Source organism: Mobula hypostoma, chromosome 29 (assembly GCF_963921235.1).
Source record: "Mobula hypostoma chromosome 29, sMobHyp1.1, whole genome shotgun sequence".
NCBI classification, from domain to species: Eukaryota; Metazoa; Chordata; class Chondrichthyes; order Myliobatiformes; family Myliobatidae; genus Mobula; species Mobula hypostoma.
The window spans coordinates 3,549,390-3,566,344 of record NC_086125.1 but is presented as its reverse complement, the minus strand read 5'-3'; the positions used below and the strand labels follow the sequence as shown (position 1 = coordinate 3,566,344).

General features: G+C 44.9%; 1 protein-coding gene across 3 annotated transcripts in view; it reads left to right on the top strand.

Moving 5' to 3' along the window:
• The window catches only part of LOC134339312 (ras GTPase-activating protein nGAP-like), a 133,155-nt gene that overhangs the window by 90,201 nt on the left and 25,999 nt on the right, over nucleotides 1-16,955 (top strand). For all 3 annotated transcript variants that reach the window (XM_063035706.1, XM_063035709.1, XM_063035707.1), the window contains 3 exons: nucleotides 659-757; nucleotides 4,152-4,700; nucleotides 7,244-7,388. In XM_063035706.1, coding sequence (XP_062891776.1) covers nucleotides 659-757; nucleotides 4,152-4,700; nucleotides 7,244-7,388 — 793 coding nt within the window. The remainder of the gene's footprint in view (nucleotides 1-658; nucleotides 758-4,151; nucleotides 4,701-7,243; nucleotides 7,389-16,955) is intronic.

The window sequence follows — 16,955 nt, the reverse complement described above, 5'->3', positions numbered from 1 at the left end:
TACAGTGTGTATGGGAGGAGAGTATCAGGATAGGATAGATTACCTGAATCTGGGATGTTTGTGGGAGGACAATTGAAAAGAAGATACAAAGGTACAGACCTGTCCATTGCCAAGATACAGCCCATAATTCCCAATCACTCAGACTTCGCTGAAACAGACTTTGACAAGTTGACTCTCCCACACCCAGATGAGATACCGTGCATTAAGATGGCCTCAGGCATCTCATCCTGATGTTTAGCAGAAGGAGTGATGTGTTCACTGATTCCTTTGACAGGAGATGTGCTGAGGGGATACTTCTCTGGCTGGAGAATTGATCTTCCCATGATAAGGGGGTGGGTCCTTGTTCATGAGATTAGGAGAAGTTTCGTCATTCAAAGCTGCTTTCCTCAGATCTCTGAATCCTCACGTGGATGCTGGGATCCATACATTACCGGGGAATCAAAGGATTTGGGGGCTTGGCCTGAAATGTCAGCTGTTTACTCAATTCTATAGATGCTGCCTGGCCTGCTGAGTTCCTCCAGCAGGTAGTGTGTGCTGCTCAGATAGTATATTGTGATACATATGTACTTTGATAATAAATTTACTTTGAACTTTGAAATTCCATACTTTCTCTCCTTCAGTTCCCTATTGCTGAAACTTTTCTTCTCCTTGCACTCAGGTTATAAACTCCAGGGGGAGTCGCTGCTTTGGCTGTGCATCGGCTGCAGAGAGGGACAAGTGGATGGAGAATCTCCTTCGGACAGTCCAGCCTAACAAGGTGAGAGGCATGGCACCAAGTGTGTGGATTATCACAGGCTGCTTAACCCTAATGAATCAAAAAGCTTTCAGCTATGGTTCTTGAGAACTCTTAAAGAGAAGGGCAAGATCAGCATGCATGGGGGAGATCTGTTGAAGGAGTAGATGTGTTCTGGGTGAGGTTTTGTTAAATCTCTCAATCATTGTTAACACAACCATAAATTCTCTGGCTATCATCAGTGTGTGGGAACTTGCTGTGCCCAACTTTGTTTCCACATTTCCTGCATTCCATTGGTCAAAACACTTCAAAAGAGTTCCATTGGCTGGAAATCATATACACAAAAGATTCTGCAGATGCTGGAAATCCAGAGTAACACACACAAAATGCTGGAGGAACTCAGCAGGTTAGGCAGCATCTATAGAGAGGAATACAAAGCTGACTCCTTATGAAGGGTTTCAGCACAAACCATTGACACTTTATTCCTCTCCGTGGATACTGCCTGACCTGTAGAGTTCCTCCAGCACTTTGCGTGTGTTCCACTGGTGTGCAAAGTGCTTTGAGATGTCCAGGGAGCATGACAGAGGGTGTAGAAATGAAGAGGTTTTCACATGTCGAAATTCTTATTTGTTAAGTTTTAAAATATTAGCATATTTATTGGTGGTTTAAATGATGGTAGAATCACTGGCATCCCATATATTTGTATGCCTTCATCACTTGCTTCTACAATGCTGAATGGATAAACCATACCATTTTGTATCTGTGCATTTGCTAGATGCTAACCTTAGCCGAATTCCACCGAGATGCAACACTGAGTGTCATAGGAAGTCATTCCTGCCTGTGGCCAACAAACTTTACAACTCCTCCCTTGGAGGGTCAGACACCCTGAGCCAATAGGCTGGCCCTGGACTTATTTCCTGGCATAATTTACATGTTATTATTTAATTATTTATGGTTTTATTACTATTTATTATTTATGGTGCAACTGTAACGAAAACCAGTTTCCCTCGGGATCAGTAAAGTATGACTATGACTATGACTGTTAGTAAAAAGGTCATTATCTGTGACCATCACTGACTGTCATGAACCAAGAGCCAACACAGAGAATTGTTTGGAGTCAGATGGAGATCAGAGGAGGTGAGGAAGGATTAAGTGCCAGTCTAGAGAAGGGTCTGATGAAAATGTCGACTGTCCATTAATTTCCCTACATGGATGCTAACTGACCTGCTGAGTTTGCCTGGTGCCTTTGTGCATTGCTCTTGATTTCCAGCAACTGCAGTCCCTCTTGTATCCCCTGATGGGTTTCTACTGCTGCTCCATCATTTCATGTTTGGCCAGATTTATTGGATATAAATTTCCCAGCCTCTTCACTGGGATTTGAAATCAAGTTGCCGGATCAATGGTTCAGAAAGAAGTAGCATGGTAGCATAGTGGTTAGCACAATGCTTTACGGTATCAGGGACTGGGGTTCAATTCCCACTGCCATCTGTTAGGAGTTTGTACGTTCTCCCCATGACCCTGTGGATTTCCTCCATGTGCTCCAGTTTTCTCACCCAATCCAACGATGCACCGGTTGGTAGGTTAATTGGTGAATTGTCCTGTGATTAGACTAGGATTAAATCGGGGGTTGCGGGGCGCTGCAGCTCAAAGGGTCAGAAGGATCTATTTAGTGCTACATCTGAACTAATCAATCAATCAAATAAAATAAAATAAACTCATAGCCAATCCAGTAACTTAGCTCCAAACAAGAGATGCTGGAAATCCAAGAGGTATCCATCCAGTAATTCAGCTACTGTATTCCCTGTACATCTAGTCCTGTGCAGTGGGTGATTCTGCAGTAAGATGTCTTAACTTGTCTTTGCATATGTAGGGAATGTGTCCATATTTCCTTACAGCATAGAAAAAGGCTATTTGTCCCATCAATCTGTGCTGGCTCACACAGCACTCTCATTCCTCACGGATTTTTCAGCATTTCCAATTTTCTCCACACTCCTTTCCCAGCAAGTCAGAATATACGAAGAGGATAAAAATCCTGGCAGTCTGAATTGCTCAGCCCTGATATGAACCAGAAAGAAATGTTTGGCAGACATGGATGTTGAAGGAACTCAGAACAAAGGAATGTTCGGCAGACTGTGGATGCTGGAGAACTCAGAACAAAGGAATGTTTGGCAGACTGTGGATGCTGGAGAACTCAGAACAAAGGAATATTTGGCAGAATGTGGATGCTTGAATAAGCAGCAACAAACAATCTTCTGCAGGACGTCAATGGGTCAGACAGCATCTCTGGTGGGGGGGGTGGAGTGGTGGCTCAGGGAAGAGGAAGGAATTGTCAATGTTTAGGGTCTAGACCTTGTATCAGGAAATGCTCAGTAGGTCAGGCACTCATTAAGTTATATCAGATGGAAATGGGCCATCAACCTAACCCTGCTGACCAAGATATTTACCTAAGCTAGTCCTGTTTTCCTGTGGTTGTTGAATAACCTTCTAAAGCAGGAGTTCCCCACCTTTTTTATGCCATGTATCCCTGCCAGTAACTGAGGGGTCATTGGTCCCAGGTTGGGAACCCCTGCTCTAAACCATTCCTGTCCATGCATCTGTCCAAGTGCCTTTTAAGCATTGTAGCGTTACCCATCTCTATAGAATTTTCTGGTACGTCATTCCATAAATTCACCGGTGTGAAAAATCTTTCCCTTCAGTTCCCCTTTAAATTTTTTCCTTGTTAATTTAAATTTATATCCCCCTAATTTGGATTCTCCTTCTCTGGGAAAAGGATGGTGACCATCCACCTTATCTCTTATATATCTCCATAAAGCCACCCCTCAGTCTCCTACACTCCAAGGAGAGACCATGAGACCATTAGGCAATTTGACTCATCAAGTCTGTTCTTCCATCCAATCATGGCTGATTTGGAAAGCAACAGCCATAATCAGGGGCCCTACCACCCAGAACGTGTTCTTTTCTCATTGCTGCCATCTAGAAGAAAGTACCGGAGCGTCACGATTCACACCAGCAGGTTCAGGAACAGTTACTACCCCTTAACCATCAAGCTCTTGAACCAAAGAAGATAATTTCACTCAACTTCACTTGCCCCATCACTGAGATGCTCCCACAACCTGTGGACTCACCTTCAATGACTCTTTGCCCCATGTTCTTGATACTTATTGCTTATTTATTATTATTATTATTATTGTTACCATGTTTTTTCCTTTACTATCTGCAGTTTGTTATCTCTGCACATTAATTGTTGTCTGTCTTGTGTGTAGGTTTTCATTGATTCTAACGTGTTTCTTTGTATTTACTGTGAATGTCCACAAGAAAATGACTCTCAGGGTAGTCTATGTACTTTGCTGATGAATTTTCTTTAAACTTTGAAGCCTTTTGAACTACCTTGATGTTTTTCCCCTCTTTTCCCTCCCAGGACAACTGTGAGAGAGTGGAGAACATGCTGAGCCTGTGGGTGAACGAAGTTAAAGACCTGACACCCAGGAAGAAGTACTTCTGTGAGCTGCATCTCGATGGCTCCCTCTACGCCCGTACAACCAGCAAGGTTAATGCCAAGGAGCTGTTCTGGGGGGAGCACTTCGAGTTCAACAACCTTCCCCCCATCAGGGAAGTCACCCTGCACCTCTTCAGGGATGAGGATAAGAAGAGAAAGGAGATGAGTGCCCTCGGCTCTGTCACCATCCCGCTCGCAGAGGTCACGGGGCGCCAACACGTGGAGAAGTGGCACAGCATCAATATCCAGACCCTTAACAAGGGCAAGGTGGTCATGCCAACGATCAGGCTCAGCCTGCGTTACCAGAATATCAAGGTCTTGCCCATGGTACTTTACAAGGAGTTTGCGGAGTACCTGATCTGTAAACATACCACCCTGTGCACTGTGCTGGAACCAGACCTGAAGGTGAAGGAGAAGGAAGAGATAGCCTCAGCATTGGTTCATGTCCTACAAAGTGTTGGCAAAGCCAAGGTATGTTGAGCTTTGTCTCTGCTGCTATAACTCATGGCCACAACTACGGTCCTTGGCATATCTTGACATAATAGTGGTATGTTAAATTCCTTGGGCCAAATGTATCATAATGTACAGAATAGATAGAGGTTCTTAAAAGAAAAGGATGTGATGTGGATAAAGGGGACCCAGTGGATGTATAAAAAACATTTCACTATATCTCAGTACATGTAGAACATAGAACAGTATTGCAACATTATCTCATGAGTCTTGAACTCAATTCCCCAACTAATGAAGGCCAACACACCATACATCTTCTTAACCACCCTATCAACTTGTGTAGCAACTTTGAGAGATCAATGGACATGTACCCCAAAATCCCTTAGATCCCCCACACTGCTGGAAAACCTGCCATTAACCTTGTGCTCTGTCTTTGTTTGACCTTCAAAGCGAATCACTGAACTCTTTTCTGGATGGAACTGTATCTGCCACTTCTCAGCCCATCTCTGCATCCTACCAATGTCCTATTGTAACCTATGACAACCTTCCACACCATCCACAAATAAATCTGCAAACTTACTAACCCACCTTTCCAATTCCTTGTCCAAGTAATTTATAAAAATGACAAAAAGCAGGGGTGCCAGAACAGAATCCCGTGAAAAACCACTAGCCACAGACGTCCAGGCAGAATACGTTCCGTTTACTACCACTGTCTGCCAACTGTGGGCAGGCCAATTCCAAATCCACACAGCTAAATTTCAACGGATCCGTGCCTCTCGATTTTTTGAATGAACCTACCCTGGTAACCTTGTCAAGCACCTTACTAAAATCCATATACACTACTTCTGCCACTCTGCCTTCGTCAATGTGCTTTGTTACGTCCTCAAAGAATTCAGCCAGGCTCGTGAGGCATGACCTGTCCCTCACAAAACCATGCTGACTATCCCAATCAGACTACACTTCTCCAAATGCTTACAAACTCTGCCATCAGTAGTTTGTCGGCCACTGATGTCGGAAAATTTGAAATTGTCCATTTTTAACAGAGAAAAATAAATCAAGCATGTTGTCAAAATGGTGAGAGATTGCAGAGACCTGAAGTGCCAAGGAACCTGGTGTCCTAGAGATTTAGACAAGATTGCCACAGCTAGTAAATGCCCATCAGACATAGTAACAACACACACAAAATTCTGGAGGAACTCAGCAGGGCAGGCAACATCTATGGGGAAAAAAGTACAGTCAACATTTTGTGCCAAAACCTTTCGGCAGGACTCTTCAAAAGGTTTCCCGTCAAAGGTTTTCAGCCTGAAACATCAACCGTACTCTTTGACAGAGATGCTGTCTGATCTACTGAGTTCCTCCAACATTCTGTGTGTTGCTCGAATTTCCAGCATCTGCAGATTGTCTCTTGTTTGAGACGTAGCAGCAAAATTAGGCCATTGGCCCATTGATTCTGCTCCGCATTCCATCATGGCCGATTAATTTTCCCTCTCACTCCCAATTTTCTGCCCTTTCCTCGCAATCCCTGACACCCTTACTAACGAAGAACCTGTCAACCTCCGCTTTAAACAAATTCAATGACTCGGCTTCTGTGGCCAACTTTGGCAATGAGTTCCACAGATTCTAATTTTCTAATTTTATGTTTTTTTATTTTTTTGGGAAAAAAGAAAATAGGAAAAAAAGAACTCCTACAAAAAAAACCCTGCTAACAAAAAAAAATGAAAAAAAAAACCCCATTGGGAGCACAACCCCGGAGCAGTACGCCATACAAGCTTCCATAAAAGAAAAACATCAATCCGCCAACTCAAATCCATTTAAACAAGAATCAGAAGGAAATCATCTTAATTAACTGAAATCAGATGATAGTAGCGGGCAAAAGAACCCCCCACCTTTTCTCAAAGTCAAATCGAGGATTGAAAGTTCGACTTCTGATTTTCTCCAAACTAAGATATAGCATCACCTGAGAGAACCATTGTATCAAAGTGGGAGCAGTACCGTCTGGGTAAATAAGTTCCTCATTACCTCTGTTCTAAACAGATATCTTGGTATTCTGAGGCTATGCACTCTGGTCCTAGACATTCCCACCACTGGAAACATTTCTCCAAGTCCACTCTATCTAGGTCTTTCAATACTTGGTACACTCCAATGAGCTCCCCCTCTTAATTCATCTCATCTCAAGTGAGTGTAGGCCCAGAGCCATCAATGTAGCCAAAAGTGCAAATTTGAGGTTACAGACAGATTAGTCATGATCTTATCCAATGGCAGAGCACGATCGATGACCTAATGACCTATTCCTGATTCAGATGCTCTGCAAGCACGAGCAGGCTATTTGGCCCTTCAATCCCTCAATAAATCATAGATGATAAGACCTGAAATTCAACAATTTCTGATTCTTATAATGCTTGATTCCTCTTCTGTCCAGTTAACTACTGCTGCCTCGAGGGTATTTACTGGGTCAGCCCCCTTACCTCCCAGGAGCAGGAAATTGCACAGACGATGCCACTGGCATGGAAGACAAGGGATCATGACAAATATTTACCCTTTCTGTCTTTGCCGTGACTCTCTAGGAATTCCTCATTAAGTCGGGGATTGCAGAGGTTGACCGCTGTGAGGAAAACCATTCTGTTCTCTTCAGGGAAAATACCTTGACCACTAAAGCCATCGATGAGTACATGAAGCTGGTGGGACAGAAGTACCTGGTGGAAACACTTGGTAAGATTAAGAGTGGCTTTGAGCCATGCTCTTCCTTGTTCTTTCGTGATCAGGTGTATCCTTGTAGATTCCTTCACGTAAACTCCAACCGTCTACCCATCATTGGCCAATGCACTCAATACTTTTCCATAGCCTTTACATGGTTGGACAATTCTAGGACATTATTCAAATGTGTATTTTATCCAAATTTCCATCTCTACTTTACGAAGTCACTACCAAGTAATGAAACATTCTGGTTTAGTGTTATGTCACTGTATGCTGATTATTGCTGTGTCTCAGGAGCTCCCCCACCAACTAATCCATTGGAGAACATTTGCCACATGGATAACAGCAGTCTAAGTTCATTACCACTTTAGGGATAGGCATTAAATGCCGGCCTTGCCGGTGACACGTACCCTGTAAGTGAATTTCAGAATCAGAATCAGGTTTATTATCGCTGACGTTTGCTGTGATATTTGTTGTTTCATGGCAGCGGTACAGTGCAAGACTTAATTATTATAAATTTACAATAGAAAACTAAATAAATAAATGAGCAAAAGAGATAGTGTTCATGAAATTAGAAATTTGATGGTGGAGGGAAAGAAGTTGTTCCTAAAATGTTAAGTGTGTGTCTTAGTCTCCTGTAGCTCCTTTCTGGTGGTAGTAATGAGAAGGAGCCATAACCCAGGTGGCTAAGGGGCCTTACTGATGGATGCAGCCTCCTTGAGGCACTGCCTTTTGAAAGTGTCCTCGTTAGTGGGGAGGATACTGCCAACAGTGGCAACCGTGAATTTATAGAACAAAAAGGAACTTAGCGAGTCAGGCAGAATTTGTGGGAGGAAATGGACAGTGAAAATCTGTGCTGAGACCCTTCATCAAGTTTGAGAGAATAGAAGTGGGGGGGACAGCTGGTATAAATCACATTAGAGGAGTAGTCAGAGAGAGTCTTACAGAACTCCTTGCAGAGGAAGGTGAAAAATGTCTACAAAGTGGGACTCAAAGAGACTTTATAGAAGAGTATTAAAGTGAAGACATAAAAGACTATAGGTTCTGGGATCTGCAGCAACAAACGAACCATTGGAGGAAGTCTGCAAAGTCTCTTTAAGAAATGAGTGAAGATTGGGCCCGGATGGAGGATACAGTACAGCAAAATGTATCTCACTGCTGCCATCTACTGGTCAGACACAGAGCAGCAATATCTTCTGCTATCTCCGCCCTTGTGGGAAGAACATTAGAAAGAGCAGCAAGAACCAGCCGTACTTTTCAACCTCTTTTGCCATTTTCGTTTTTTGGATGTGAGCATTGGTGTCTTCACCAGTATTTATTGTCTATCCATAAATGCTCTTCAGAAGATGGTGCTGAACTGCTTTTTTGAGCCAATGCAGATCTTCTGACAATGATTCAAATTCAGATTACATTGAAACATACAGTGAAATCCAGTTCCCGTTCCGATATGTTGATCCATGATCTCCTCTCGTGCCAAGGTGAGGCCACTCTCAGGGTGGAGCAGCAATAGCTTATATTCTTTCTGGGTAGCCTCCAAACTGATGGAATGAATATCAATTACTCCTTCAATATAAAACAAAATCTCTCCCCCTCCTCACTCTGATCTTTTACCTCTTCTCATCTGCATATCTCCCATTGGGTCCCTTCCTCCTTCCCTATTTCCTAAAGTCAGATTCCTACTTCTTCAGCCTTTGACCTGTTACGTACCCCGTAACTGGGTTGCCAAACCAGCAGAAATGGATCACTCAGTTGGAGTCTGGAGTACTAGAACTAAGAAAGTTTTATTAAAGAAACAAGCAACACAGTAATCGAAAGGATAATAAATGCAACAATTCAACAATGATAACCACACATGTGCACAGAATTAAGATAACAGCATCAATCAAGCTCTATCGTTGTCTAGGGGTAAATGACCAATTTCAAAATGACTCAAAGTTCAGTCCAGTTTGTAGTTCAGTTCGCAGTAATCGTTTCCATGGCGATGGACAAGGTGGGGGAAGAGAGACAGAATAGGAACAACTGATCATTCAGAACACTGCTTCACTCACAGACCAGCGGGATGGCTCACAAACAGCATTTGGGCGGGTCCTTGGTGATGTCACCTGAGGTCACCGACTGTGACCCCTCCTCCAGATGCGGTCGATCCTCTGCAGTGAACCCGGCACCCAGGCAAGGGCGGACACACACCGGGTTCCCGCTGATCGTACCTTTCCACCCTGTGCGTTGTCCGATACTTCTCACCACTCGTGAGAGGCGCACCGCTTCCAGGGTCTCGTTACCTCGGGTGGCGTGTGTGTCTGTCTTAGCGAACCTGTCCCTTTTTATACCCCTGCTGGGGTATCGCCTGTCCATCACTTCAAACAGTTCAGGGTTCAAAGGGGGGAGCCGCTCCAGACAGCTCTTCCTCTCACATCCCTTCATTACACATCTCCAGACGCTGCTCCATTGTTCCTTATCTCTCCTTCCCCTGAGGGCAGGTGGCAGACCAACTGCTGATGCCACTGATGCTAGCCCAGGCCAGCAAACATCTTAATTTTATGTGTATTCTCGTAACACTTCCCCCCTTTAAGGATTTTTACCGGGAGGTAAAAATTACAAACATGACTACATTATCTGATACATACACAATATACATCTTTAACAGTTATTTAGCTAATACAGAGAATTTGAAGCTGTCAACACCTTGACAGACAGTCATCACATTTTCTGTTCCTTTTACACGTGTTATTAATAATCCCTTAGACCAGGCTCCAACTCAGCAAACTTCATAGTGGCCAAAAACACTGATGAATTGCGACCAATGTAACCTCTCATTTGGTTTTGTCCCGGACCACAATAACAAGGGTCGTCCCATTCCGACTCAATTTTCTCTCGCAAGGGCTTAGTAGGAGGGGGACGGGTATTGACCGCAGAGTTATTGCAAAACTTCCTGCAGTACCCCACCATCTCCAAAAGCCTTCTGAGGGCCCTCTTGTCTGTCGGGGTTGGGAGGTCAACGATAGCCTGCACTGTAGCTTGCATCACTGCCAGCTGCCCCTGTGTCACCACAATTCCCAGGTAAGTGACTCTCGTGTGGCCGAATTCATTTTTTTCAAGGTTCACTATCAAACTGGCTTCAGACAGCCGTATTAAATTGCCAATACACACCTCTGTGTTCATCAGCCCTTTAGTCACTGAATTACTCAAAAAATATGGGTGTTGTTTACTTGGCTGCCCTATTGTAACAGACATAACCCAACGTCCCAGTTCTTTGCATTTCCTCGGGACAATCAAACACATGGGTGCGAGTCGTTTAATTACTCCTTCGGGGATTAAGGGAGAGACCTTATCAGTAGACCTGGCCAAAACAATAGCCTTCTCCCATCTGACCGATCCCATCCTAATCTTTTCAAAATGGTTTTTTCCTCTTAGCAGGGGGCCCCTAGCTTCATTGATTTCCACGCTAACACCGACCAGGTTTGTTAGCATATCAAAAACCGGTGACCGTCTCAGTTCGCGTCGGTCATGATCAATAACATTTTTCCCCCTGGGCAGCCGGTAAATCTCTTTCATGATTCCACCAACTGTTTCCTCCAGCACCGCAAAATGTCCACCGGGGGGTACCTCGTGGGCCATGTTAAAAACCTCATCCCCATAACTCTTTTGCACCACCCCCCATTCCTCATCTGCGGGTACTGTACTTGATTTCCCTTTCTTCCTTAGCACTTCCTCCTCCGCACAATAGCTTGTCAAGGCTGTGTCAGAGAGAGCGGTCTCGGCAAAAACCATCAGCCCCTCGTCTCGCTCCTGCGTCTGCACAAATTCTTTCCTGGCTACTGCTACGTCCGTCCCAGCTCCCTCACTACCTCTTATCTCACTACACCCCGTCTCATACAAGGTTGGCAGAAATGTTTCAGCCAAATTCACCATCGTGGGCGGGGCCTCCATGCTGGCAGGCTGACCCGTCAATCTCACGACTGGGAACACGATTCCTCCGGCGATGTCATTACCGAGCAAGACTTCCACGTCTTTCATCGGTAATTCGGACCTCACCCCGATCGTGACTAGTCCAGAGACCAGGTTGCTCTGTAAATGTATCTGGTGCAAAGGGACTGACTCTGTCCCTTCCCCAACACCTTTGACCTCTACCTCCCCAGTCTGGGTCTCTGAGCTAAACTCTAATACACTCTTCAATATCAATGACTGACACGCTCCCGTGTCTCTCCAGATCCGCACTGGAACTGGTTTTAACCTCTCCTTCACTGACACCAGTCCGGCCGAGATAAACCTCTCGCGCCCTTCCTGGACTTTTTCAGACCTGTCCTTCCCTAGCGGTTCGCTTAACAGCTCGATACAGCCATTCAAAATTTCCGCTTTTCCTTTCCCCGTCTCCTTCCTTGGGGCAAAGCACCTGGACGCAAAGTGTCCGACTTTCCCACAATTATAACAGACGACCCCAGGAGACTTCCTACCAGACTGCTCCCGGTCTACCTTATCCTTTTCACTAGTCCCCGGCTTACTTTCTGACTTTTCCGGCGGACTCTCCCCTCCGTCCTGACTACCCTTCTGGTAGCCTTTACTCGGGGCAAACTTCATTTTATGCGTCAACGCATACTCATCCGCTAACTTAGCAGTTGCGGCTAACGTGGCTGCCTCTTTCTCATCGAGGTAGGGTCTCATACCCTCAGGGACACAACCTTTAAACTGCTCAATCAGAATCAGCTGCAGCAGTCTGTCATAATCCCCCTCTACCCCCTTCGAGGCGCACCAACGCTCACAATATGTTTGCATCTCACGGGCAAACTCTAAATACGTGCGGTCCCACCGCTTCCTCGCATTCCGGAACCTCTGCCGGTATGCCTCCGGGACCAACTCATAAATCCTGAGGATGGCCTCCTTCACCACCTCATACTTCTGGGCATCTTCCGCGGATAAAGCGGAGTAAGCTTGTTGGGCTTTCCCTTTCAGTACACTCTGAAGTAAGACAACCCACTTATCCCTCGGCCATTCCTGACTTATGGCCACTTTTTCGAAATGGAGAAAGTACCGATCCACATCGGTATCGTCAAATGGGGGAACCAGCCTAACCTCCTGGGTCGCCCGGAACCCTCCACCTTGGTTCGGCACGAGCCCCTGCTCGGCCCTTATCTTTAACTTCTCCAGCTCAAATTCCCTTTCCCTCTGTTTCTCCTCTCTCTCCAACTGTCTTTCTCTCTCTTGCCTTTCTACCTCTTTCTCTCTCTCCCGCCTTTCTAACTCTCTCTCTTTCTCCCGCCTTTCTAACTCTCTCTCTTTCTCCCGCCTTTCTAACTCTCTCTCCTGCCTTTCTAACTGCTTCTCTTCGTGTTCTAACTGCCGTACCCGGAACTCGTGCTCGAGTCTCAGTTTTTCAAGTTGTACCTGTACCGCGTCTCCAGCAGGTTTTTCAATAGACACCACCCCCAGCTCACCTTGGGGAAACACACCTTTAGATACATAGTGCTCTACAATAGCTCTGTGTATCTCCTCTCTCCTCATTGTCGACTTCACCTTGGCAAGATTCACCCGTTTGGCCACAGCTATCAATTCCGATTTCCTGGCATCCTCTAATGCCTCCAAGGTCGGCGCCTTTATAAATTCCTCAACCTCCATTTCTGCTGTTTGTCTTTTCTTTCTTTCGGGAATTTTAACCCAATCAATTTACTCCGTCCCAAATTTAGCGTTCAAAATCGCGGATGAGAACCCCACTTATGTTACGTACCCCGTAACTGGGTTGCCAAACCAGCAGAAATGGATCACTCAGTTGGAGTCTGGAGTACTAGAACTAAGAAAGTTTTATTAAAGAAACAAGCAACACAGTAATCGAAAGGATAATAAATGCAACAATTCAACAATGATAACCACACATGTGCACAGAATTAAGATAACAGCATCAATCAAGCTCTATCGTTGTCTAGGGGTAAATGACCAATTTCAAAATGACTCAAAGTTCAGTCCAGTTTGTAGTTCAGTTCGCAGTAATCGTTTCCATGGCGATGGACAAGGTGGGGGAAGAGAGACAGAATAGGAACAACTGATCATTCAGAACACTGCTTCACTCACAGACCAGCGGGATGGCTCACAAACAGCATTTGGGCGGGTCCTTGGTGATGTCACCTGAGGTCACCGACTGTGACCCCTCCTCCAGATGCGGTCGATCCTCTGCAGTGAACCCGGCACCCAGGCAAGGGCGGACACACACCGGGTTCCCGCTGATCGTACCTTTCCACCCTGTGCGTTGTCCGATACTTCTCACCACTCGTGAGAGGCGCACCGCTTCCAGGGTCTCGTTACCTCGGGTGGCGTGTGTGTCTGTCTTAGCGAACCTGTCCCTTTTTATACCCCTGCTGTGGTATCGCCTGTCCATCACTTCAAACAGTTCAGGGTTCAAAGGGGGGAGCCGCTCCAGACAGCTCTTCCTCCCACATCCCTTCATTACACATCTCCAGACGCTGCTCCATTGTTCCTTATCTCTCCTTCCCCTGAGGGCAGGTGGCAGACCAACTGCTGATGCCACTGATGCTAGCCCAGGCCAGCAAACATCTTAATTTTATGTGTATTCTCGTAACAGACCTTTCCCATCTATCTGGCTTCACCTATCACCTTCCAGCTAGCCTCCTTCCCCTTCCCTCATCTTTTCATTCTGGCATCTTCCCCCTTCCTTCTCAGTCTGGATGAAGAGTCTTGGCTTGAAACATCGACAGTTTATTCATTTCCATAGATGCTGCCTGACCTGCTGAGTTCCTCCAGCATTTGGTGTGTGTTACTCTGGATTTCCAGTATCTGCAGACTTTCTGCGAGAGTGAAAAACTTTTGCCTGCCATTCATACAGATCACTTTATCACATCAGTGCATTGGGGCAGTGCAAAGGACAAGCAAACTTGATTGATTTTCTTGATGAGGTGACAAGGATGATTGATGAAGGTAGAGCTGTTAATGTTGCCTATATGGATTTTAGTATGGCTTTTGACAAGGTCTGACCGTAGTTACTTCCTGTAGCTCCTGATCTAAAAGGACTAAAACATCTTTACAATGACAACTTGTTTGTTTTTCACCTTTGTAAGGGTAAACCCACACAAAGCTATGTGGCTGGACACGGGCGTATCTACGGAAAATAGCGCCAATGGCAAGCACTGAAATGTCCAAACATCTGACACCCATCTTTTAGATAACTTTACCATAATATCAGCTCAAAAATACAAGTCAAGCTCGATAATCTTTTAATTAACAAATTAAGGCACTACATGAAAATTATAACTGCACCTTCCTTGCTTTCACTGATGCAAATTGGTCTATGATGTGATCAAAGTCAGCTTTTTCAGTTTCTTCTCTTTCTACACTCAGCAGAGCAAGATCACAGAGTCTGCCTTGACCCATGGAGGCTCTCAAATACGAAAGTATTAGTTTTAACTTGCTGAATGATCTCTCACAGCTGGCGATGGAAACTGCGATGGTTAGCATTATCTGAATAGCAATGTGAAGATTTGGGAAGACGTTTCTTCTCCATACTGAACAATAAATTCAAGAAGCTCTTCAAGGTCTTGATATTTTCATGTTGACCCGTTTTGATAGCAACATTCTGCAATCCAAAATTTCTTCATATAGCTGCTGTCCATCAACATCAGAGCTGTACAATTGGTCCAAATTTTCGCACTTCTCTTTAGGTTGCTACTGTCGGTGCCGTAACACAGTCCCTCGACATCGAGAAGGAACCCAAATTTAGCGTCAGTGTTGTGCAAACGAGTGAAACTTTCATCCATTTCTCTGTGAAGGTGGTTGAGCATTCCCTTCATGACTCTTTCCATTTCCTCCTCAGCTGTTAACCCAACGTCTCTCGAGTTCTCATCAGCCATTCGTTTCTTTCGTCTCTGACGTCTTTCAACTTCAATATTCCATTCTTGACAGAGAACAACTCCTTCGAGAGACTCACTGACCAACACTTCTCTTTCATCATAAAAATGATCCCGGAGGGCTTTCAAACCCAGGGCAGCATTGTGGAAGTTCATGCTAGGATCCTGCAGCCTCTTTTGAATACGGTCAATGCGAATGAGTGCTTCATTCCAAAATCCTAGCAAAATCAGAAAATCGTAACTCAACATGCTGTTGTGCAGCTGCCTTGCATCACTTCTTGTGTCACTGGTCTCGTTTTCATTGTCTGTCATGTCCTGGAGAACTTGAAGTATCTCCTCAAGGTACTTGTTGACGGGCTTCCCTGCTTCTGTCCTTGCACTCCACCTGGTTTCAGACTCTGACTTAACAACCACAGGCACGGTGTTTTTGAGTTTTTCCCAGTGCTGTGTTGAACGAGAGAAAAACACATAGAGAGCTTCAATGGTTCCAAAAAATTGTATCCTGCTTGGCTGCATGTACACCCACCAAGTTGAGTGAGTAATTTTCGCAATTCACAAACACTGCCAGGTTGTTTTTCTCACTTATTCTTTGATGAACACCACTTCTGTGTCCAGCCATCACAGCAGCGTTGTCATAGCACTGTGACCGACATTCTTGTAGCTCCATTTCATCTTTCTTTAGCTGTTTCAAGATGTCTTCAACCAAGCTCTCAGCATCCTTCTGGCTTATCTGGATAAAACCGAGGAAGGACTCTCTAATACAGACTGTTTTCCTCTCAAAACCAACTTCCACATGTTTCACTACTTCCGACATCTGCTCACGGTGTGCCTGAACAGGAGTCAAGTCAAACATGAGACCATAGTACTTGGCTTTATGAATGCTTCTCGGTAAACTCTGGTGAACAGTGGATGGCATCATGTGGATGAATTCGTTCTGGACACCCCGTGAAAGAAAAGACTTTCCAAATGAGTGAGGTGTTCTTTTATGACAGGGTCAAAGATGGCCAGTAGTTTCAGTAAACCAAGGAAATTTCCCACATTGGAGTCATAGTCTAGCTGAAGTGACTCCCTGTGTCTTCACAAAGCCAGGTTCTGAGTCGCAAGGGATTTTATGCGGTGAAGGATTCTCGTCAAGACATCAGGCCACTTCTGCTTTTCCTTCTCAATCTGTGACTGAAATACCACGTCAATAACTCCTCTGTTTCCAGCTAAATTTCTTTCCATTTCTTTCCACTGTGTGAAGCATTCCCCATGATTCTTGGCATTTTCATGAACACTAATCCTTTCAGGTGCTTTCCACTGGTTGAATCCACTTCCCTGCTCCAATGAGGATTGATGGTCTGACCGGGAATAGAGAAGACAACAGATACAAAATGCAGACTTTTTAGAAGGGGAATAGACCAGCCATGAGCAAGTCACTTCCTCACCATGACCATTTCCCAATTTCCTCTTGAACTAAATTTTGTTCATTGAGCCGTTATTTGTTGGTAGGAAAGACCCCTCACTGTTCTGGAAGTACTTCGAACTCAGATTTATTATTTCTGTTCTCAACGCATCAGGCAGAATTGCTTTTCCAGTATCCTTGTTGGACTTCAAAAATCCAATGTCATGCTGTTCAATCACCTCTGGTATGTCGGTTCGAGGCTCTTTGACACCATCCAGTTCACTAGGTTCAGTGTCGTCAGGTTCAACCTCATCAATAAACTCAACATCACCACCACCACCATCGTCTTCC